The sequence below is a fragment of the Dermacentor variabilis genome, chromosome 10 (assembly GCF_050947875.1).
Source record: "Dermacentor variabilis isolate Ectoservices chromosome 10, ASM5094787v1, whole genome shotgun sequence".
Lineage (NCBI taxonomy): Eukaryota > Metazoa > Arthropoda > Arachnida > Ixodida > Ixodidae > Dermacentor > Dermacentor variabilis.
In genome coordinates, this window is record NC_134577.1 from 97,724,866 (window position 1) to 97,747,783 (window position 22,918).

The window sequence follows — 22,918 nt, forward strand, 5'->3', positions numbered from 1 at the left end:
TTGTTTCCGTAGCTACAGCATATTTATAGTTCCTCGGCTACTTATGTAACGGATGCGCTATCAGAATCTGCGTTAATGCCAGCAACATGTGCTGACTGGGAGCGCTCCTCCGAGGTCAATGCGGAGTCGTTGTCTTTATTACAAAGGGCTGCTTCGATGTTTCTGGACTCGCGCTCCATTTCCTCCTGGCGCAAAACACTTCCCGTTGCGATGCCAACTTCATTTGCAATCCTTCGTCTCTTCTGACCTGAGGTTAACACACCAAAAGGCTTCCTTTTTCTTGCCATACTCATTCTGATGTAGGTCGAATAGAGGAGAAATAGGCACGACGAGTGCTATTCGACAAGTGAGGAATTCTCCTGCGGAAGGCGCTGTCGAAAGCTTACCCGGAACGCTTGATAACTAAACAGATAGAGCGAGTCACGTGAAGTCATTTTCAAAACGTATTCACCGCTCATTTTTAAGCTGTCTGGCTTCCAACGCTGTCAACACGTATTCAACCCTCGTTTTTAAGCTATCTTGTTTGGAACGTCTTTGATGCGTCGATCTTTGTCAAAAATCCGTTTCAGACGTTGAATGCCTTAACACGTTTTCAAGAATGTGCCCTACCTGGGATGTTAAGCACATTTACTTCATTATTAACACTGAATCACGTTATTTTCATAATATGGCATCGTCATCGTAATTGGTATGACCACTATTCAAGAAACGGAAGGAGAAAATATTTTATATTTTTGTTATGAAATAAATATGAATAGTCATCATCATGATCAGCCTGGTTACGCCCACTGCAGGGCAAAGGCCTCTAGCATACTTCTCCAACTACCCCGGTCATGTATACTAATTGTGGCCATGTTGTTCCTGCAAACGTCTTAATGTCATCCGCCCACCTAACTTTCTGCCGCCCCCTGCTACGCTTCCCTTTCCCTTGGAATCCAGTCCGTAACCCTTATTATTATTATTAATTAGTGTTTTATGGCGCAAGGGCTACGACGGCCAAAGAGCGCCAGCAACGATGTTTAGTAGTGCGGTAGAATGTTATAAACATGTCAGTGGGTATAATGGGTCGCAATGCCTATGACGTACTGCGGTGGCTGTAAAGGCCTAGGAATTAAAAACATAAGGCTTGCATTTCTCGGGAGAATTTAAGATGGTTATGTCGGATTTCGGGTAGCGTAGGGAAGATGAGATTAAAAGCGGTAAGATATATTCTTCAAAAAATTCACATCATTAAGATAACTGAACAGCCGGTCGAGGGGGAACATCGGCTCAGCCGATAGGAAAAATGCAGGATGCATAGGTAAATTGGTGCGGTAAAGTTCAGGAAAGTATTTTTTTCGCGTGGCTTCCATGCTAGGGCATTGTATAAGAACATGGATGACTGTGAGTTGATTTCCACATCTAATGCAGACCGGTGGTTCAGTACCGGCTAGCAAGTATGAGTGTGTTGCATGTGTGTGTCCTATCCTCAGACTCGACATGATTACTTCCTCCTGTCTATGCCGGTGTACAGGCGTTTGGGTAATGTAGGGTTGGATGATGTGAAGTTTGTTATTATTTTCTGTGTCCCAAGCTTCTTGCCATGCGTCACGCAGTATTCCTCGAACGACAGGTTTCATATCTGTATAGGGAACATAACTTACATCTATTTGAGGCCTTAGACCTGCTAAGGCCGCATTTGCGTCTGCCGCTTCATTACCAGGTATACTAGTATGGCCAGGTACCCAGCAGATTATAATATGTAGCCCTCTCTTGTAGGCTAAGGTTAAGCTGCTGATGAGAGTGTTTATCACCGGATTCTTTCTTTGTTTTCCAAGGTGTATTGACCGGACCACACTTAAGGCATCTGTATATATTATCGATTGATTGATCTGTTTTGTTGTTATTTCTTTAACTGCGAGGAGTATAGCGTGTGCTTCAGCAGTGAAGATACTTGTGTGTTTATTTATTCTTAAATGGGCTACAAAATCTGGACCAATTGCAGCACATGATGTTGTTTCAGAATTTTTTGAAGCATCAGTGTCAAATTCTGGACACTCTCGTTAGTGGTATGTAGGTGAACGTCCGACAGCAATATGTTGTTTTCTTGACATAGCGACAATGCTTTCAATGGAAATGGCTTTGCTAATGATGGCCGCTTTGCAAAGAGGGTTTGCGTTTCTGTGCTCTTCAACATCTTGTAACACGGGTGTTCTCGGTGGGAACTAATCTTAAGTGCGTACATAAAACTACAATACTTACGTTGTCGGTCTAGGTTCCACTGATTAGCTTCTACGTGCAAACTTGGAACAGGGCTAGTACGGAATGCACCTAGGGCTAGTCGCATGCCAAGGTTATGTACAGGATCCAGGATTTTTAAAACAGAACGTGAAGCTGATTGGTAAACAATGTTCCCGTAATCGATACGTGTTCTAATCAAACTGTTATACAGCGAGAGCAAGCATTTCTTGTCAGTTCCCCACGACTGGTGTGAAAGAATTTTGAGGATATTCATAGTTTTTAAGCATTTCATTTTTATGTTTTTTATATGTTGCACAAACGAGAGCTTATCATCCAATATAACGCCAAGAAATTTCTGCTCCTTTTTTACACTAAGCACATACCGGTTCATCGTAATATTCGGTTCAGGATGTATGCCTCTTTTCCGAGAAAATAACACGCATGTCGTCTTTTCTTCATTAAAACGAAAGCCATTCTTGTCAGCCCATCTTGAAAGCCTGTTCACTCCCAGCTGAATCTGCCTCTCGCATATGGACAGATTGCATGATTTAAAGCTTATCTGTATATCATCTACATAGACTGAGTAGGATATAAATGGTGGGAGTGTTTATTGTAGTGTGTTCATTTTAAATAAGAATAGTGTGCAGCTAAGCACTCCTCCTTGTGGTACACCGTTTTCTTGCACAAAGACTCTCGACACTGCAGTTCCGGACACGCCATACGACGCGAGGTCTTGCAATATGCCATATCTCCAGGTAGTGTCATAAGCTTTTTCGAGGTCAAAAAATACTGATAGACAGTATTGCTTATGAACAAATGCGTCTCGTATATAACTCTCAAGTAGAACTATATGTGAGGAATGCTTTTGTGTAATTCGCGCAACTCGATATGTGCTGAAAGTGTTCTCCCAAGGAATCTGCTTGCCCTTCTAATGTAGTAGCACTGTCATTTACCACGGGCAAGGGTAGTGTGCTATTTCCCTTCAGCCTTCGAACCCTACTGTACACTTTCTGGCTATCATTGTATGAGTTTATTGAGCCGATATAATTTCTCCAACTAGCTCTCTTGGCTTCCCAACGAATACGTCTTCCATTTGCTTTTGCACTTTTGAAATTTATAAGGTTTTCTTCTGTTGGATATTTGGAAAACGTACGCCATGCTTTGTTTTGTTCTTTTCGTGCTTGCTTGCACTCTTCATTCCACCAGGGCATAGGGTTCACTATATTACCAGAGGTTTGTGGTATAGTTTGTTTCGCGGCATGAATAATGTGTTCAGTTATATAGGGGGTCATTTCTTCAATGTCAAGCTGCCTTATGGATTCAAGGGATATACATGTGAGTTCTTTGAATTCTGCCCAGTTTGCAGCATTTAGCTTCCATTTTTTTGTATTCACAGGTGGGTCATACGTCTGTATCGCTTCTAAGAGAACTGGAAAATGGTCGCTTCCAAAGGAGTCTGTGAGAGCTCTCCATTCAAACAATGGCAGAAGTGTTGCAGAACCAACCGCCAGATCTATTGAGGAGTAGGTGTTATGTGCAGTGCTATAATAAGTCGGGAACTTTTTGTTAAACAGAGTTGCTACAGAGGATAGAAGAAATTTTTCAATTACGCGGCCTCTTCCATCACAGCGTGAGTCCCCCCAGAGTCCACTATGAGCATTAAAATCACCAACCACAATATACGGCTCAGGAAGCTGGTCTATTAGTTTTTCAAACTCATTAATGTCGATCCGTTTGTCTGGTGTAATGTACAAAGAGAATACAGTAACAAGCCTATTAAGCAAAATAGCTCGTACGGCTACTGCCTCATAAGGCGTGTTAAGTTGGAGATTTTGGCATGCAACAGTCTTTGATATTATTATTGCCACGCCACCTGATGCAGCATGTCCGTCATCACGGTCTTTACGAAAAATTCCAAACTGAGTTAGAAAGTTCGAGCCACTTGATTTTAAGTGTGTCTCCTGAACACAGAACACTCTAGGCTTATACGTAGATAACAATTCTTTGATGTCATCTAGGTTATGCAAAAGCCCTCTGGCATTCCATTGCAATATCTGAACACCCATTATGACAAAGGTGTTTTTGGGAGTGTTCTGTGTAGAGTGATAATATTATTTTGGTTTTGGTGGAATTATTTGACGGTTTTTTTCTTTTTTACGTGGCTCAAGCAAGCTACGCTTGTCTTTTGGTGCCACTGGCACCGATGTACTTGCGTCAACCTCCATCTCCTTCTCAGAGGCGGTGGAGGCGGGGTCACGAGGCTCTGGGAGACATGTCTCGGGCCTCGGTATTTGCACAGTAATGCAGCCCTGCGAGAGCAAGGTCTGCGAGTTGTTGGATTTCGCAGCACTGGGTGCTGCCTCTGTGGGGGCAGAAGAAGTCCCCCGTGGTTCACTACGGGTGACCAGGGCGGGCTCTTTAGGCTGTTGTGAGAAGGCCCCCTGCCTCGTCACAGCGGCAAAACTTTCGTTGCGAGGAAATGTAAGTCGCTTTCGCGCTTCATAGAAGGTAATGTTTTCATTGATCTTAAGGGCAATAATTTCTTTCTCTTTTTTCCAGATTGGGCATGACCGTGAGAATGCAGGATGATCCCCTTCACAGTTCGTGCATTGTGATACAGCATTGCAATTATCAGATGGATGATCGTTAGAACTGCATTTGGCACACGTTAATTTTCCTCGGCATGTCTGAGAGCTGTGCCCGAACCTCTGGCATTTGAAACAACGTCTAGGATTGGGGATATAAGGCCTCACACGGATTTTCCCATAGCCTGCTTCGACTGAGTCTGGTAATGTGGTGGAGCCAAATGTTAGGATTACATGTTTTGTGGGAATTTCGGTGTCATTCCGACGGATCATGATTCTTTGAACTTTGGTCACATTCTGTTCTGCAAAACCTTCAAGAAATTCTTCCTCACTAAGATCAAGCATGTCTTCATCAGAGATTACCCCACGAACACTGTTCATCGAACGGTGCGCCGTGACAGTTAATGCTATGTCACCAATGAATTTGAGGTCTGAAAGCTTTTTAAGTTGTTCTTTGTCTTTGAGTTCCAGAAGGATGTCGCCCCTAGCCATCCTTGTAGCTTTGAAACCTGGGCCTAATGTGTCTCTTAGGCACTTCGAAACTTTGAAAGGAGATAGTTTTCTGGCTGTTATATTGCCGTCACTATGGATCACATGGTACTTTGTAAAGTTGTCATAGCTCTTGAAGAAAAATCGAGTGGTTGCTTCGTTGCGCCCCCTTTTTAGAGGACGATCAGTTTGAGAAATGGAAGGAGTAGCCATAAATGTATTTGTCTTCGGCAGCAGCGCCAGCCGCCCACCACCGAGCCCAATATGGGGACGCCACAAGGCTTGTATCTCAGGACTTGCGCACGCCAGCTGTACGCCACCACTATAACCGTACATCGTGTAACCAAGGCTGGTTAGCCACACAAGGTTAACCCTCGCCGCCAGGAAATTAGAGTGGAAAAAAAAGATAAGGAAAGGAGTGGAGAGAAGGAAAGGTGCAGAAGAAAGATTATAGATGGAGAGGGGGACAGGAAAAGGCGACCGCCGATTTCCCCCGGGTGGGTCAGTCCGGGGGTGCCGTCTAAGTGAAGCGGAGGGCAAAGGGGTGTGTTGCCTCCGCCGGGGGGCCTTAAAGGTCCAGACACCCAGCATCGGCTCAACCCCCAGGATCCCCCTTTCCCCAGACACGGCTAAGCCGCGCACGGCTACACGCGGGAGGGGCCAACCCTCGTATGCTCGGGTACGTGGTGTCGCAACACACCAAACGCCTGCTGACGCAGACGCCCCTGCGGGGTCCGTAACCCTTCATGACCATCGGTTATCTTCCCTCCTCATTACATGTCCGGCCCATGCCCCTTTCTTTTTCTTGATTTCAACTAAGATGTCATTTACCCGCGTTTGTTCCCTCACCCACTCTTCTCTTTTCTTATCCCTTAACGTTACACCCATCTTTCCTCCAGGTTTCTGCCCCATACGTGAGTACTGGTAACACACAGCTGTTACACACTTTTCTCTTGAGGGATAGTGGCAACCTGCTGTTTATGATTTGAGAATGCCTGCCAAACGCACCCCAGCCCATTCTTATTCTTCTGGTTATTTCAGTCTCATGATCCGGATCCATGGTCACTACCCGCCCTAAGTAGATCTATTCCCTTACCACTTCCAGTGCCTCGCTACCTACCGTAAACTGCTGTTCTCTTCCGAGACTGTTAAACATTACTTTAGTTTTCTGCAGATTAATTTTCAGACCCACCCTTCTGATTTGCCTCTCCAGGTAAGTGAGCATGCATTGCAATTGGTCTCCTGAGTTACTAAGCAAGGCAATATCACCAGCGAATCGCAAGTTGCAAAGGTATTCTCCATCAACTTTTATCCCCAATTCTTCCCACTCCAGGTCTCTGAATACCTCCTGTAAACATGCTGTGAATAGCATAGGAGACATCGTATCTCCCTGTCTGACGCCTTCCTTTATTGGGATTTTGTTGCTTTCTTTGTGGAGGACTACGGTGGCTACGGATGTTGTAGCTGCTGCCGTAGAGAAAGCTATGGCAAAAGCCCTTGACAGTTTATTTACGAACCTTTCGGAGAACGTTGGACAAGTTCTCACCTCTCAGTTGTCGCAACTTTTGCTTATTACTGCGCGTCCAAGCGTTGCTTCTGAAATCACAGTCTCTGATGAGAACATAGAGAAACATGTATCCACAGAGGCCTCGCCTCGCAGTACTGATGCCTCCGAAGCTCCCGCAACTCATGTAGAACATGGGGGCTTTCACAGTCACGAATCCGGTTCAGATACCATTGAGAACATGGACTTGGATGCTAGAACTTGTAAACGTCATGCTTCTCCATACTCCCCGAGAGCTACTACCCTCCAAAAACTAAAAGCTAAAGAGAGTGAAAATAAGAGTTTATCGAAAGATGATTTCCTAAAGGATAACACTCTACAGACGGCAGTTAATACTGCCGGAATATCGTCAACATAGGTAGCTTGAAAGTGCTGCAGTGGAACTGTCATTCCATTTTTGCTGCAGCCACTGATCTCTTATATGTTTGTGAAGATATTTCTCCTGATTTCCTCCAGATGGCTTCTTCGTCGTAATCAAGGCGTGGCCATTGATATACAGGGTGGAGGCAATTTCTCCCCACCCAGGTCAATGCGTTCAGTGTTGGCGATATGCCACAGTATTAAGGGATGTCGAGCTAAAATTAGTCACCAGTCATTTTCCACTGAAAGTGAGATTCTAGCATTGGATGTAACGCTTCCTGGATGCACCCAATTTTCGATAATCATTGTCTATTTCCCTACAGGAGTCCGCAATACAGGCTCTCTTGATGCCGCGGTTTCAGCATGCAGAAAGGATATAATCATAGCTGGTGATTTTAATTCTCACCAAGTATCATATGGTTATCAGTCCGACTCTTGTGGTAAACGATTGTTAGATTGGGTTTCGTCAAATAACCTTAATTGTGTAAATTCGAGAACCCCAACTTATGTTTCCGGCAAATCGCGTTCGGTGTTAAAATAGCGAACATCTTCCAATAACTTTTGAAATAACGCGCCCAATTATTTTGGTTGAAAAGCATGTCCGCACCTATATTAACTATAATAAATTTCAAGTTTCACTGCGATCAGCTTTAGAAAAACAGGTTGGCCTAAATGATGAAGTTAAGGCAGTTAATTTGTTTCAAGTGCTAAGTGACAGTTATAAAAAATGCAAGTTCAGTATGCAGTCAACTAAAGGTGGTATTTATTCACCATGGTGGAATCCGGATTGTGCACGCAAATATAGAAGAAGAAAGGTAGCCTGGAGAAAGTTACTGTATAATCAATGTCCACGTAATTGGAATGACTATAGGTTGTTGCAGCTACATTCAGGCAAACACTTGACAAAGCGAAAAAAAATTATAACGCCAAAAATTACAGTTGCCTATCATAGACTAGTAATAAAAAATCCCTATTTCGGTTTCTTCGGTCTAAAAAGATTGTTTCAACCCCAATAAATGTAGAGTCTGTTACCTGAACTTCCACTGAATTAGCGCACTCTCTAGAGGATATTGCAAAAGGCTCAGAGCGTCGATTCACATCACTTCGCCCTATCATATACCGGCACCTGAACCAGCTAGTGAGTACATAACAGTCACACTAGAAGTATTAATGAGAGAGGTAAAGATGCTGCAAGCTTCAGCCCCAGGTTCTAATGGCATAACTACAGCAATGATAAAATTATTATTCGAATTTTCGCCCCAGGATTTGCTTAATTTTATAAACTACTCGATTAAAAATGCATGGCTTCAACCAGATTGGAAGGTTGCCAAAATAATTCCACTACTCAAAAAGCTAGGCGATGGATATACAATAGACAACATTAGACTTATTTCTCTCACCAGAAATCTAGTAAAGTTAATTGAGAGAGTTCTGTATGGTCACATCGATAGGTGAATAGGCCAGAACCAAATATTAAGTGATTCTCAAATAGGATTCAGGCCCGGCTGCTCAATTTGGTGTGCTCATGTTGAGTTGGAGAAAAGAATTCAGCTCGCTCGCTGCAACAACCAGTACGTGGCCTTAGTGACATTAGACATTGCGAAGGCGTATGACAGTGTCGACCACAGTAGTTTAATCAACAGACTCAATACTGCCAATCTTCCACAGTATATAATTGCATGGATTCAAAATTGTCTAAGCGGACGAACATTTTATTGCTATCAAAACGGTGTTTCTTCTAAAAGTTACAAATAGACAAGGGGCGTTCCTCAAGGTGCAGTACTTTCCCAAATATTATTCAGTATTTTACTAAATCACATCCCGACACATCATGACGTACAAGTATACGTATACGCTGACGATATCGCATTTTTCACGGTATCGAATGATATACATAGCCTATTTAAAACTTTGCAGTCGTATTTGATACAGACTGAAATTTGGCTAAAAGGAATACAAATTCCATCTAAATGTCAACAAATGTCAACAATTTTCTTTCCCTTAATTTTTCCTATCCGAATAACACTGTCGTATGGCCAGGAGATTATTCCGCAGGTACATTCTTTAATATATCTGGGAATGATTTACACCGAAAAGCTTAATTGGCAGACACACATAGAATACGTCGCATCTAAAGTAGCACGCGCTGTTGGTTTATTACGAAGGGTCTGCTGCAGTCGCTTTGGAATGCGCAGGGAGACCTTGCTAATGATTTATTGTATGTATGTCCGCCCTAGTCTAGAGTTTGGATGCGTGTTATTTTCAGGAGGTCCTACGGATAAGTTATGTCCTCTTGTTCTTTTAGAACGCGAATCACTATGTCTGTGTCTAGGCCTTTCAAAATTTGTAGCCAATAATATTTTATATCATGAAACTCACCTGCCTTCTCTTCAAACTCGATTTCGTATACTGACAGTCCAAACATTTCTAAACATCTATGCTTCTCCCCAGAGACGCTCCTACTATATTTTTATTCGAGAACCAACTGCATTCTTTCAGAATCAATGGTCCAGACTGCATTGTCCCCAGGAAAATCTTGTGCAGAAGCTATTAGAGCCATTACAAACATCAAGCAGTGATGTGGCGTTTCAAGATTTACCTACTTCGACAGTAAGTGTTGAATTTGGCGATATATTTCCCAATAGCGCTAAGCTCCTACCAATTCGTTACCTAAAAGGTTTATTAGATGACCGCCTTGAAAACCTCCAAATAAATGCAATAATAGCCACAGATGCTTCTGTCAGTGAAGAGAAGGCCGGAGTGGGTATTTTTTCTACATCATTAAATTGGTCTTTCTCTCTTCGACTACCCGACTTTACGCCAATATTTCAAGGAAAGTTATTGGCGATCATCCTGGCTCTACGGAAACTTCCGACCATCTATTTCTTCAGCCGTAAGCTTAACCGACTCCTTGTCTGTTTGCCCCGTTTTATATGTGCCCAATTCAAGTATCATTCTCCATGAATTTCATTCATTCAGTTCCCAACAATTACGCCTCATCCATCTGGTATGGGTGCCAGGGCACGTGGGGCTCACTTTAAACGAGTCAGCAGACGCACTAGCAGCGGCATCTCTTAAAGCCCGGTACTGAGGATCCTAAAACCTTCGGCATACGTCACTTCTGCAAGATTTTAAAAATTTTCCATTCAAGAACATGCCAAAGCATGTGTATTAGATAACGCCGATTTTCGGCACCTTAGATTTCCTTGGCACAGCGGATGGTGTGCAACAAGAAAATTCGAAGTTTCATTTATGCGTATGCGTTGCAAAATACCACTGCTTAATTTCTATTCCCATAGGTCTGGTTTGGCACCTTCTCCTAAATGTTTTTACTACAATGAACCCGAAACTATGGATAATTTATTTATAGTGTGTCGTAGGTTCAACGTACATAGAAAACGACTTCTAGGAGGTCCCTTCCGATAACTTGGATTAGCCATTAGGCTACCTACTTTTCATTCTGTCTCTGGGGGCGTCGGTACTAGAACACTGTAGTAATAGGAACGTATGTGATGCCATGTATAAATTTTGAAATGAAAACAAGGAGACTTCCATGCTGATTTTATTATTTTATTTTCCACAACAAGAAACCAAAAATATTAACTTCTAATTTTAAGGAACTATAGCATGAAAAATATTATTAACGATTAGAATTCATTTATTTATGCATTTATTCTTTTTCGATCCACTGCCGCGCGATTCATGGCCGATCCCCCGTAGTGGGTTGTGCTATAACTACAGGGACCAAACCAAACCCAGCGCCTGCTGATCGCACAACGTGGTCCAGTGCCGCTTCCAGTGGAGATGTTCTTGCCACCCAGGGTTTTGGCCAAGGATTGAGTAGCTGTTTTTTTTTCTTTTATCGATTGCCAACTGTTATGCAATTTTTTTACCAGAGCCAGGGGCCGTCTCCTGGTCCGCTTACATTCCACCGCAGGAGTTACCTGTGGAACTGCGTGATGACGTGGATAGTGGCGTATGGTAGTGAAAAGACCAGCTTAGAATGATGATTGTGTTGTGACAACAACAAGAAGAGAGTTGGCGATGGCGATTGCTTTGTATTTCCCCAAAAATATTTTTTAATGGGGAAACCCGCACCATGAGTGAGGTATAGCAGGCGTAAAAGCCAATAAAGATAAACGAATAGGGGAAGCATGAGCTGTCCCAAGAGAAATTTAGGTAAAAGCTAATTAGTAAAAGAAATAAATCGGAGGCTAGCCTGAATGAGTGGTCAGAAGAAAATGTGATCGCCGTAGGAAAACAATGAATTCTTTCGCATAGTGGAGAGGCGTGCTCCTATTTGTGTGACAACCCTACAGCCTCACCTCCCCCCCCCCCCAAAGGCCCACCCACCACAGCAATCCGCAGCATTGGCGGTGTTTATTGAAAATAAAGCAGCCCATGGGCGCAGAGTGCTCTTCGGAGTTTGCGCATGTCCAGGGGTAGGCAGTTGACGACAGCGTAGCCAGGCAGGAATGCCGCATCCGGCTTCCAGAGGAAACGGCCAGGAAGGTGGAGACGATGCCTTGGGCTGCACGCTTGGCAGGAGACAAATGATAAGTAACGGCCAGAGTGCACAGGAACACCAAAGAATGGCCAGGAAAAAGAAGAAAGTGATACGACAGAATCTGGGAAGGGGGAAGAAAGGAAATGAGAAAAGAAAGATCAAGCATGCAGCTAGAGTCAGCTGACACGGGGAAGCCCCGCCAATAGTAGGCTGAAACAGTGCAGCTGACACGAACAAGCATGCTAATGTAACATGAGGTACAAAATGAATAAGATAAATGAATGAAAGAGAATTTAGGAGGCATCAGGAACTAGGGAAGGGGGAGAGGGAGGAGAGACAAAAAACTGCGAGACGCGCTAGCTGCAAAAGCAAGGCCCGCGATCGTCGAGAATTAAGCAGAACGGAGTAACTGTCGGGTACTACTGTGGTACTATGTATGCCTTGTTGGAGCAGAAGATGGAATAATGCGTCACGTCCTCGCACACTGCGCCCCACGTGCGCAAGTTTGAATCACGAAGGTGGAATCTATGTCGGCAAGAAACAAAACGCCCACGGCCCGTAAATAAATGTCCAAGAAGCTTGGTCGACGGGAACCAATCAGCGATGGCATGGGCGCTGGGAACCCAACGGTAAAGGCGCGTGCCGCAGCCCTGCCGCTGCCAATAACTACTCCACTGGTTTCGCGTGATGCGATAAAAGCGCGCGCGCACTGTTTCGATGGGGGCAGTGGAAGTCCGGAGCATGCCCGATCTAGCCGCCGACGACGCCGCGGTGTCTGCCAACTCATTGCCCACAACGACCCGGTGTCCAGGGACGTGATGCAGGCACACGCGGCGACCCTCGCGAGCCAGCAAAGTGAGCGCCCGTTCGCACCTCCACACGCGGGAGTCCGTGTCGCTGAGATGTGAGATCGCAGACAGTGAAGAAAGGCAGTCCGTGTAGACGTGTACGGGCGCTCCAACAGGCACCGAAGCTATGAACGCGAGCGCCTCGGCGAAGGTGAGCGCCTCAACGCTATACGCGCTTGTGGCGTTTAAAATCTTGGAACTTGCGCAGAACCGTTAAGCGTCAGAGAGGGTCGAACACAAGAAAAGCCACCCCCGAGAAGACACTCCTGAACGCGTCGTCAGTGTAGATGTGAAAAGCAGAGAGGGCAGCGATGCGAGCAGAATGTGCTGTAGGGAGGCACGTGAAGGTGAAGCGACATATTTCGCGAGGGTGACGGGACCACTGGTTAAACGGGCAGTCGATGTCGCTCGGATGGAAAGTGTTAGACCCGTAATAGGTGATATCATGGAGCGCGAAAAGCGAAAACTCTGCGCTCAGGCAGTCCAACTCCACTGTGAGAGGCAGACAGTTTGCCAACACCTGCAGCGCCGAAGTTCCGGTCGTATAGAGGGATGCAGTCAACGCCACCAACAGAGACCGTTGTACTGACAGGACGCGTGTCTGAAGGTGCGTCGTCGGGAGAGACGGCCACCATACCGGCGACGAGTATGCAACGGAAATCAGCAGAACCTGCCTATAAAAACGACGTAAAAGGACTGCACGCAGCGTAAAATGCATGCGGATAAAATTTACCAATCGCGTTACCAATATCTCTGCTTTAGTCTTAAGATAGTCACCGTGGGCGTGAAAGTTCAGTTTGTCATCGAAGAACACGCGTAGGAGTTTAACTATGGATGGTCCTGATGTTTTAGAAAAGCTCCATTAATCGAAGAGACGGACGGCGCTTAGATGTGCCAATATGCTCGTTGTTGAAAAAAGACCAAGAAAGATTTTGATTGGCTGATTTTGACCTTGTTTTGCCTGGCCCAATCGCAAATAGAGGTTAAGGCTGATTCCGCTAAAGCCTGCAATTGCAAATGCAATGAACCATAAAGCAACGATGGGATCGTCCGCAAACGCCTGTATGTGGACGCCCTCGGGCAATGGGAGACTTAGTTGTGGATTAATGACTACGTTCAATAGCAGGGGCCTAATAGGCGATCCCTGCGGACTGCGAATCGAAGGGCGGGCCGAGATGTCCCCAGTCTTTGTCCGAAGAACTACCGTGCGACCGCTGAGAAAAGACTGAAGAAGATGATACAGGTTCGCCGGGAAACGGTGTGTACGAAGAAAAAACAACACGGCATCATGCCAGACGCTATCGAAGGCGCAAGTGAAATCCAATGAGATTAACAGCGCAGGCGCCTTGACGGCCTGAAACGCACTAAGTCTCTACCTGAGGGCGTACAGTGCCAGAGGGGCACTCCGCGCATGAGGAAAACCAAACTGGTTTTCATGAATAAGGTGATGAGAGTTAAGCAAATAATAAAGGCGAGAATTGAGCAGGCGTTCAAGAATTTTACCAGAGAGAATTCATTACCAGCGGACGATAGGCTGATGGAACGTGAGGGGGATGGTTAGGCTTAAGGATAAAAATGTTGAGGCCCGTCTTCCACGTAGAAGGGAAATAGCCCAAGCGAAGCGAAGCGTTGAGTATGCATAAAAAGAAATGAGGGTGGGGATGATGGAGTTGCTGCACAAACATGCCACTTAGCCCATGCAGGCCCGTTGCCACACGTAGATTTCCCAGAAGCAGCGAATCTTCTATCTCCGGAAGTGTAAATGGGTGATCGTCTGGTATCACCGGATAAGGAGAGCCCGCGAGCGCACGAGTGCGACTGTGAAATTCACTTTCCGCAGCGGGATCATCCACAGCGACGTGCGTGCACAGCAAGAGCGCAGCGGAAGCCTGAACCGAGATGGTGAGGATGCCATCCGATGTCTCTAGCGCGGGAAGACAGGTGGGGGAGCGCAGCCTGGGTAATGCCGACTGGAAAGGCCGGCCGAAGAGGTTGGTTGCGGGACGTAAGGTCCGAGCACATCACGTGGACAGCCGCGCGATGTGCCGCGCGTTCGCGTAGATAGTAGGCAGAGGAAAAGAAGAAAAAGCAACAACGAACAAGCTCGAAAGAAAGAGACTAGAAACAAGGAGGAGAAGAAAGAAGGAAAGACAAACAAGACCACAGAAAACCACTCGGCGATCTTCCGACAGCCCGCCGCGCCGAAGTCCGCGCGCACCTCCGAGCGCCACCGGCAACCGCGAGTGACAGGGGACCGCCATACCGGGGCGAACAGGCAGGGAAAGCGTGACTATCCATAACCAGTGTGGGCCCGCAAGCAGGATAGCCTGCTTTGCAGGATTGGGCAAGCCTGAGACCCCGTAGGGTGCGCGCTCGGTCGTCCCACGCGTCGACACTCACTGCAGCACACGGCTACATCCTCCAAGCGAATGGTGCATCGCTCGCCGAAGTGCGGACCCGCGCATCGCGTGCATACAGCGCACTCAGGCGGCCATCGAACGGGGCAGACGCGCCGGGAGTGGCCGCAGGGGGAGCAGAAGGTGCACGTAGGAGCGTGGAGGTCCTCCCTCACGTTTGCAGACGCCCACCCCACGGCGACACGCCCGTGGCTAATGAGTGTGCGGAACGCCGACGGATCCACCGCGACGACGTGGGAAAAATTCCCCGATCGCTCGCGGAACCATGCCCGCACCTCACAAAACGAGGGGTCAAGGTGCAAGTCGGTATTACGCACGTTAAGTTGTTCGATTAGAGTATTCGCAGAAACGTTCGGAGCCACCCCCGTGAGTGTAACCTGGGGCTTCCGATGGTTGACCAGACGAACGGATATTGCCATTTTAGTAACGGTGTTATTCTGCATCGCCTGCTGTAGGCGCAGCATAGATGCGAGATCCTCCGATAAGGTCGTGATACCATGGGGTGTCTTACGTAGCGTTAATCTATAAGGTTCGCTTGAACATGATAAAGCTTTGTTTTAAGCAGGCGCAAGACCTCCTGCACCGCAGTGGGTGACCGCACGATCGGTGACATAAACATAATGTGAGCATGCTCCCGTTTGGTGGCAGGAAAGGCTCTAAACAGCTACAGCAGGAACGAGCACCGGAGCCGACGCAGGCCCCATACGGCCGAGGTCAGACGCGGCCGCAGCACCTGGCAGAGAGCATCAGGCAGCGCACCGGTGATTGCGAAGAAGACCATGTGCCACCAACAACGAAGCTGGCGTGCAGAACGCGCAGGGCGTGAGAGCGAGCGGAAGTCTTGAACGGCTACTGGTAAAACGGGGGTGCAAGGCTCGTTGACTGGTGACAGGGTGTACGGCTACCGAGCGGACCTGGTCAGAGATCCCGCTCGTGGCTGAGCTCTCCTGGCACCAGCGGCCTGCGGTTATAGCGGCCTGGTACAGTGCTCCCTGTTAGGGAACGGGACGCCTGAGCTACATGCCTGCTGGGCGAGCCCGATGACGGGCGACCGGATGTCCGGATACCCTGCAGACCTGATCAGAGATCCCGCTCGTGGCTGAGCTGCCCTGGCACCAACGGCCTGCTATAGCAGTCTGGTGCAGTGCTTCCTGCTGGACACCGGGGCCCATGAGCTACCTGCGGACAGAGCCAGACGTTATAGTGGCAGAGGCGTTATGGGCCAGCTAAAACAGTGGCCTGGTGTTTTGCCGGCCTGCTGTTCCCCTGCTTCCACGTCGCGACAAGGTGTGGCGTGATGATGATGGCGTAGGACTTCGCCGTCGCAAGCAACAACACACCAGCTGTCTTCAACTGTCAGACAAGGCAACGACGCACTACGCAACGATAACCGTAATGGTTACCACAACGAGGACACACACCGGCAGGCCGTGATGCATGAGTGCTAGGCACATCCTTAGATAGACAAACGACTTCCGAATTCTCTAGTAAGCGTGTATGTAAATCGTCTGTATCGTGTTAGCGTGTCTGTATAAATAAAGTCTGTGTTGCATGTAAAAAGCGGCCGTCTCCCGTGTCGTTATTAAAATGATCCTGAGCCCAACGGACACTACAAGTTTGTTTCCATCAAAATCTGTTTCTACTCAACGGCGTCACATCAGTTCTTGTGGCTCTTGTTTCAACCGGTGACGGTGTCATACGGATGAAGATTCCAAAAGCGATTCAGGCGGAATGGCAATCGGCGATGGTCCGATCGGCAATTTCCAGAACATGACTGAGGTCCGCCAGTGTGGCAGGGGAGATATCCTCTGCTTTTCTGCAGACCAGTCCTGGGTACAAAGCATTTTAACGTGTTCGCTGTTCGCCGCCTATCCGGTGAGCGCACTTATTCGTCCCCACTTGGCATGTGTGAAAGGGGTTGTCCGCGGCGTCGATATAAACATGACACAGGCAGAGGTATTAGAGATGTTTTCACCGGCGGGTGTAATGTCAGTTTATCGGTGTAGACGTGTGGTCGAGAAAAACAGGATTCTACTGTGTCGGTCATAACCATATTTGCAGGGACAATTCAACCATCAGAGCTTAAGGCGTGGTCTCTAATCTACAAAGAGAATTGAACCTCTGTCCCCTCCTCCCCTCCAATGGGTAAAGCGCTAGCGTTATGGACACACTTTAAAAGGATGCAGATCTTCTTCCAGGTGCCCGATTTGGGGTGAAGGGCACAATTCTAGCGAGTGCAAAAGCAAGGAAGAAAGGTGCTGCCTCTGCAACGAAGCGCATGCTGCTAATTGTTCTAATTGCTCAGCAAAGACACAGGAAATTCAGATCCTGGAAATCGTTGAACGAATACGTTGTTCCCGTAGAGAAGCCGTAACTGAAATTCATGCTAGGACACAGGGATACGCCGGTGTCGCAGCCCGCCAGGTGGCAGCAACGCACGTGTCTCTTTCCCTTTCTATTAATGATGCTGTCGGAAGGGCAATGGAAAAAGATATGGAGCGCCTAGCTGGAAACCTCTGCGAGTCCTTCACACAAGTTCTAACTAGCTAGATGGCACAGATATTCAGAACACCAACAGCTGTTGGTATAACTTCTCGAACAATAGACTGTCCACGTCCTTCACATTAAGAAGTAAACGCCGATTTCACGTCCCAAGATGTCCAAATTGTAGGCCCATCCATCGATGTCAACCAGAGCCAATGCGCAAGCTTCAATGATAACACACGGGGTGAAGTTAAAATGGACTTGGATCCTCGATCGTTAAAACAATGTAGATTCCATTTGTCAAAAAAAAGCCACGAGTGTAACACAGTCAAAGACAAAAGAATATCTGTAAGACAGCCTTACAAAGGAAGATTTCTTACAGGAAAGCATTTGAAGTAAGGCAGTTACTGAGTCCGTACTTTCGCAACCATAGGGCTCCTCAAAATCCATTGGGCTTGCCGATCAATTCACTCTGCAGCAACAGATTTATTGTATTTATCATCGAAATTTTCCGCGCATATTATTGTTTCGCAAGAAACATTGCTTTCTGGACATCATTCTGTTCATGTAAATAACTACCGATCTTTCGGACTCGACCGTCTATTGAAGGGCGGAGGTTTAGCTTTCTTTATCACTAACAGAATTAATCTTAAGGCAAAGATTTCACATAAACTTGTCTCCCGAAAGTGAAATTTTTTGCATTTGACATAACCATACCAGGGTGTCTACCTTTCTAGTTAGTAAATTTATCTTTCCCAGCGGGTGTGCAGTACACTCGATGTTTGGATTCGGCAGTGCCTTCATGGTGTAACGACAAAATTCTTGTTCGAGATTTCAACTCCCATCACCACACGCTCTGGGACTTTCGAACTAACCAATGGGGCAAACGCCCCCCCCCCCCTTGTGTGGGCAATAATAGATAATAATCTGTCTTGTCTCAACATCAGAATTTCGTAAGCTCGTCCCGCACTAGCTCTTCCTGGACAGCCTTGCACTATGCCACCAACAGTGACCACTTTCCAATAATGTTTGAAATTGCTTGCCCGATTATGCCATCAAGCTCCTAGGTACGCGTATTTGTAGATTAAAATAAATTTAAATACGATCTTAAGGTACATTTGGCCTCCTATTTTGACGAGCATGAATAAACGAAGGCTATGAAAGTTCGTGTTGTAATTAAAAGAAAATATAAAATGGCTGAATTTAGTGTTATATCTGCAAGGACAGCATCTTATTGCCGCAGAGAGCTCTCCACATGCCAGTTACGAGCACTCTGGTGAGGCACCTTTCCAAGCGTCTCATCGCTAAAACCCATTACTCGTCGCATCGCCATTAGAAGAGCGCCAGCAACGCCGCGCGCATGGCGATACAGCGCGTGTCTCCCGTGCACGCGCTCACGGCAGCGCCCGAGTCTGCCGTCCAATGAGAAGCCATGGCGTAGCTCTCGGCCTTCGGGGCACGTGAAAAGTGCGTTTCTGCGAAGAGACGCGGTTGACTGTGGAATACGCTCCTGTTAACTCTTCCTTTAAAGTGTGTGAATGCTTAATATTGAGTTTCCGGGCACAAGTTCGCCCACAATAAACGAGTGTGCTTAGTGTGCTTCATTGAAGAGCGCTACATTATAACCCTTGGTGGGTGGGATACAGATTGTACGCTAGACCACCGACGCCGACAGGCAGCTTGGAAGCAGCTCTTTTACAACCAGTGCCAAAAAAATTGGTCTGATTATAAATTTCACGCTGCTGTATTTTAACGTTCAGTGGCTCAAGCTAAAGAAGGCTATGATAAGAAACACTACGATTTTCTTTCTAAAACTAAAGACAAAAAATCGTTTAGATATATGAGATATATCAGAAAATTCGGCCTTTGCCAGTTAATATTGATTACGTCAATCAGTTGTCCCGATGAAATGAGAAAATTTCTTGAACTGAACACGTCATCGATATCCTATGATTTGCAAAATTCAGCCCCAACACCAGTGTTCACTGAAGTTACATTGCCTGAATTAGCTCAAGTGATTCGAAACTTACCCTTGTCACCCCCTGGTCCTGATGGGTCCTGATGGAACCGTACACGCGATAAAAATTTTATTCGATCTATCTCATGGAGACCTTCCAAACGTTATAAGTTATTCCTTAAACAAAGCCTGGATACCTTACAATTGGAAAGTAGCTAAAGTAGTACCGATACCTAAAAACAAGGAGTAGCTTATAACATAGAAACCATCAGACCTATTTCTCTTACTTCTAATATGGTCAACTCATAGAGAGGGTATTACATTGCAGATTTACTATCTGAATGACGGATAATTTAATATTAAAGGCAAATACAATAGGCTTCAGAGCTAATTGCTCAATATGATGAGCACTTCATTCCCCCGCTCTAAGCCCCCACGCGGGGGACACAACGTGAGTATATAATATATCCTGAGTTCAAGGAGTGTTTGAATTCTCCCTTTTTCTTTCTAGGGTGTCAATGGTGAACCTCGCTTCATACCGACCCGCCAAATCAGGCGACTCTGTTCACATCTACTTACCGAGTAAGAAGCTGAGGAAGACCATTTCGATTCAGAAATGGACTAAGGAAACAGGGTTGGAGGACCTCAAAGAGTTCTACAAGGGTTCTACAATGCCGCGTCTAACTTGCCCGGGAAAGGAGACAATATTCTGCTTTAGTGAAATTATATATAGCTAAAGCTTACGACGGCGTTGAGCATACAATTTTACTGGATATTCTGCCGCGTCGTAAGTTACCAAATGATATTATCGCGTGGTTGGCACAATTTTTGCGATAAAGAGAATTTTATTGCTTCAAGTACGGATGTTCCTCGCCTACATTCAGACAGACTCGCGGTGTCCCCTAAGGAGCAGTCCTGTCCCCTATGTTAGTATCATAATGGGCTCCGTCCGCACTTGTCAGGACGTGCATGTTGACGGGCATGCAGATGACATTGCATTCTTTGCGGCTCACAATGACATTAGCACTTTATACTAAAGATTACAAGGATACATCCCCGTCATGGATCCGATTTCAATTTCTATTGCTCATAAGCAAGAACCCGTTCCATAGGTTGAGTATATAAAATACTTGGGGATCATATATAATAGAAAACTCAACTGGAGTCCACACGTAGAAACAGTAGCGTGTAAGGCACAACTTGCTTTAGGTATTCTGCGCAAAATGAGTAACCGACAACATGGACTACGTAACGATTCACTGTTAACAATTTATAAAATTTATGTGCGCCCCATATTGGAATATGTGTGTGTCTTGTTCTCAGGCGGCCCTGCTTATAAACTAAAGCCTCTGGTTCTTTTCGAGCGTGAGGCCCCTGCGCCTGTGTCTGGGACTCCCCAGGTTGGCGGATATTAATGTTATCTATTGAGAAGCGCGCCTTCCAACACTGCCCTGCAGATTTCGCATCTTAACAATACAAGCACTTCTGAAATTTTCAGACGATCTGAATAAACCTTTATTAATGATCCAAATTCATTCTCTCTTGCTCATTGGCTTTGGTTTGATAGTCGACAGATTGTATTTGCACAAAAACAATCAGATAGCCTGAATGTGAACATTTGAGAGGTAATTTTATCAACCGAATCAAATCAGAATATTAAGATAGATTTTGAATACATTTTCCCTCCTAACTCTAAGTTTTAATCAGTCGCTTTTTTTAAAAACATGTTGCAAGATTACCTTGCACACGTCCAAACATATAACATAATAGCTACAGACGCTTCACTGAACAATGAAAAGGCGGGCGTAGGCATTTTCTCGCTTCCCCTTGGCTGGTCATTCTCCTCGAGACTGCCACATTTCTCACCCCTTCTGGAAGCCGAGCTTTTAGCAATGATTGTAGCGCTTCGAAAACTCCCTTCGAACTCTATAAGTGCTATTATTATAACAGATTCCCTTTCGGTCGGTACTTTGCTTACAGCTTCATCCAATTCGCCAACTCTAAAGGCGTTTCTAACATTAGTTCCTCTAAAGTTGAATTCACTAAAACAATTATGGGTGCCTGGCCACACGTTCAAATGAAATGGCAAACTCATTAGCGCGAGCATCCCTGAGTGGACCTATAATGCAAGTTCTTCCAGTAGTGGCAATTAGATATAGATATTATTGAATTCATAGAGATGTTAATGAATCAATAATGACATGGACAGAATTTCAGCACCTAAAAATTTCCTAGGAAAATCCAGTAGTGTCCATCAAAACAATCAGAAGTAGTGATCACAAGGTTACGCTTCCCTATCTCTCCATTAAACCTATATTTACACATGACTGGTCTGACGATATCGCCTCTATGCCATACTGCCAAGAAACAGAATCACTAGATTGTTAAGAAAAAGACACATACAACTTCCGCTTGCTAAATTAAGCAGAATGTTATCACAAATTATACAGTCTTCCGGTGCGTCAGGTATAGGGGTCAGCTGGGACTTGTTTGTTTGATGCCTTTTATGGTTACATACAATCAACAAAACGAATAACTTTTTTATTGTTCTCTTGTAATTCGTTCATTTTTGTATGTTTCCTTTCCTTTGTCTTTTTTTTTCATCGAATATGTAACACTTCAAAAGAATAGGTAATCGTTTCAGCACGACATCCTTGGCCAATACCCCAGAGTACATAATATTACGCCATCATCATCACGAAGAAAAAATCGGTCGAAATCGAGTCGAATTCCGCTCAGTCATGTTCACCTACATTACTTATATCATTCCCGAAATTTAGTAAAATTGCCAGCTACATAAGGTGACTCCGCGACACCCAAGAGACCGAAGATGATGTTCTTTTACCGGAATTCAATGGAGCAAGTGCAGCTTTGGAAAGACGCGCCACTTCGACTGCAGTGACCGTTCCACTTTCCTTTAACCATTGCGGTGGCTATACGTCTGTCTATGCCACTGTTGAAAACCTTCTGGTCGCGCGCTTCGGGTCACCTGCCATTCGGTGAGCTTTAAAAAACCCCACGTGGTCGAACTTAACCTGCCCACGTTCCACACGGCATCTCATGGCCACCAGTCTTGCTATGGCACGCTCTGTCTCATATTATCACCTCCATATTTACGCTTGTTCTAGGGAGATATATATACGGCTGACATCCTGGCACATTTATTTAGAGTGCACATCAGTACGCGAGTAAGTACCGGCAACACTCCATGGTTGCCCCATTTTCGGCTCCCTTTTAAAAAATCATTGTACACGCCTAGTGGAGCACGTTCACACGGTTAGGGCACAAGTGTAGTAAACGTGCCTCGCAGGGTTGTACGATAACTATCCAGGTGATAGTTAGACATGTTAGACAGCTACTCCGTCGAATAGCATTTTCTAGCTTTCTCTTTTGCCCGAGCGTGTACGCACGCAATACTACGTTAGCAGGCTGCATGTGGCGTTGCAACGAACGCAACCGGCGCTCCAATGAACGCGCACCGGAACGC

The 22,918-nt window shown here is 45.9% G+C and overlaps 2 protein-coding genes across 2 annotated transcripts in view; one reads left to right on the forward strand and one right to left on the reverse strand.

The window, feature by feature from the left end:
• Positions 1-10,772: 10,772 nt before the first annotated feature.
• The window catches only part of LOC142560833 (uncharacterized), a 145,577-nt gene continuing 133,431 nt past the window's right edge, over positions 10,773-22,918 (reverse strand). The window contains exon 4 of the mRNA XM_075673210.1: positions 10,773-11,756. Coding sequence (XP_075529325.1) covers positions 11,532-11,756 — 225 coding nt within the window. The 3' untranslated portion in view covers positions 10,773-11,531. The remainder of the gene's footprint in view (positions 11,757-22,918) is intronic.
• The window catches only part of LOC142559836 (uncharacterized), a 51,484-nt gene continuing 41,266 nt past the window's right edge, over positions 12,701-22,918 (forward strand). The window contains exon 1 of the mRNA XM_075671511.1: positions 12,701-12,724. Within this exon, the coding sequence (XP_075527626.1) occupies positions 12,701-12,724 (24 nt within the window). The remainder of the gene's footprint in view (positions 12,725-22,918) is intronic.